Raw genomic sequence first — 882 nt, 5'->3', positions numbered from 1 at the left:
CCAAATCAGGCTGTCCTCCAGAGGCCAGGACCGGGGCCCAACACTGTATGTGGCAACGGCAGGAAAAGAAGTCCTGAGGACGGCTTTGCCTACATGTGACCACATCACATGTGTGTCTCTGCTACTCTACAACCCCATGAATGTAATACATCTCACCTCGTTTTACCGGCATTGATACTTCTACTTTCAGGAAAGAAGGAAAATTAACCCACACGTATGGGGATGGGGTTATGTACAGATAACTCTTCTGAATACACATTTCTGAAACACCCATGGACCAGAATACTGGAAAAGTCTATGTGACTTATTTAAAGTACATCCATTTTATGTACGTCCCCATGCTAGGCACTGATGGGGAGCACAACATTGTCCAAAGGGTCATTGGTCAGTATGTTGACAAAGCACTTACATCGAGTTGTGGGAGAGAAGGGAAAGCTTACCCTCAAACAAGGGTGTGGCAGAGCCTGGTGAGAAACACCAAAGGACATCTGAAGGTCCAGCAAAGGAGGGCACACCCTCAAGGTCTGAGCAAGGGTCCCCATGTCCCCTGACTATGGGGAGGCTGGGACCACAAAACCCAGGACTAGGAAACTTGGGGCTCCAGGACTTCCTTCGTGAAGCTGACACTACGACACCTCTGTCTACTCTAAGACTACAGGACCATCACAGACAAGGGGGCACACGGTTCAGCTCCAGGTTGGGACCATGGAACTCGTCACAGACACACAGGCTGAAGGCCGGTCTCAGGGTGCATATAGTGTCAGTGTTGAAATCACACAGTTCTGACTTTGAATGTAGGTTTGTCACCCATAGTTTACACTTAGACAAATTACCTAACCTCACTGAATCTCAATTTCTTTAACTGGAAATAATACCACTTAC

The 882-nt window shown here is 47.8% G+C and overlaps 1 protein-coding gene across 1 annotated transcript in view; it reads right to left on the bottom strand.

The window, feature by feature from the left end:
* The window catches only part of LOC105533934, a gene marked incomplete at its 5' end in the record, with an annotated part of 26,284 nt that extends 25,820 nt beyond the window's left edge, over positions 1-464 (bottom strand). Inside the window, one exon of the mRNA XM_011972540.1 lies at positions 410-464. Coding sequence (XP_011827930.1) covers positions 410-464 — 55 coding nt within the window. The remainder of the gene's footprint in view (positions 1-409) is intronic.
* Between the last annotated feature and the right edge of the window lie 418 nt (positions 465-882).

This window comes from Mandrillus leucophaeus, unplaced genomic scaffold, assembly GCF_000951045.1.
Source record: "Mandrillus leucophaeus isolate KB7577 unplaced genomic scaffold, Mleu.le_1.0 Scaffold1298, whole genome shotgun sequence".
In the NCBI taxonomy this organism is placed as follows: domain Eukaryota; kingdom Metazoa; phylum Chordata; class Mammalia; order Primates; family Cercopithecidae; genus Mandrillus; species Mandrillus leucophaeus.
The sequence above is the reverse complement of the archived record's forward strand: the minus strand, read 5'-3'. Positions and strand labels throughout refer to the sequence as shown.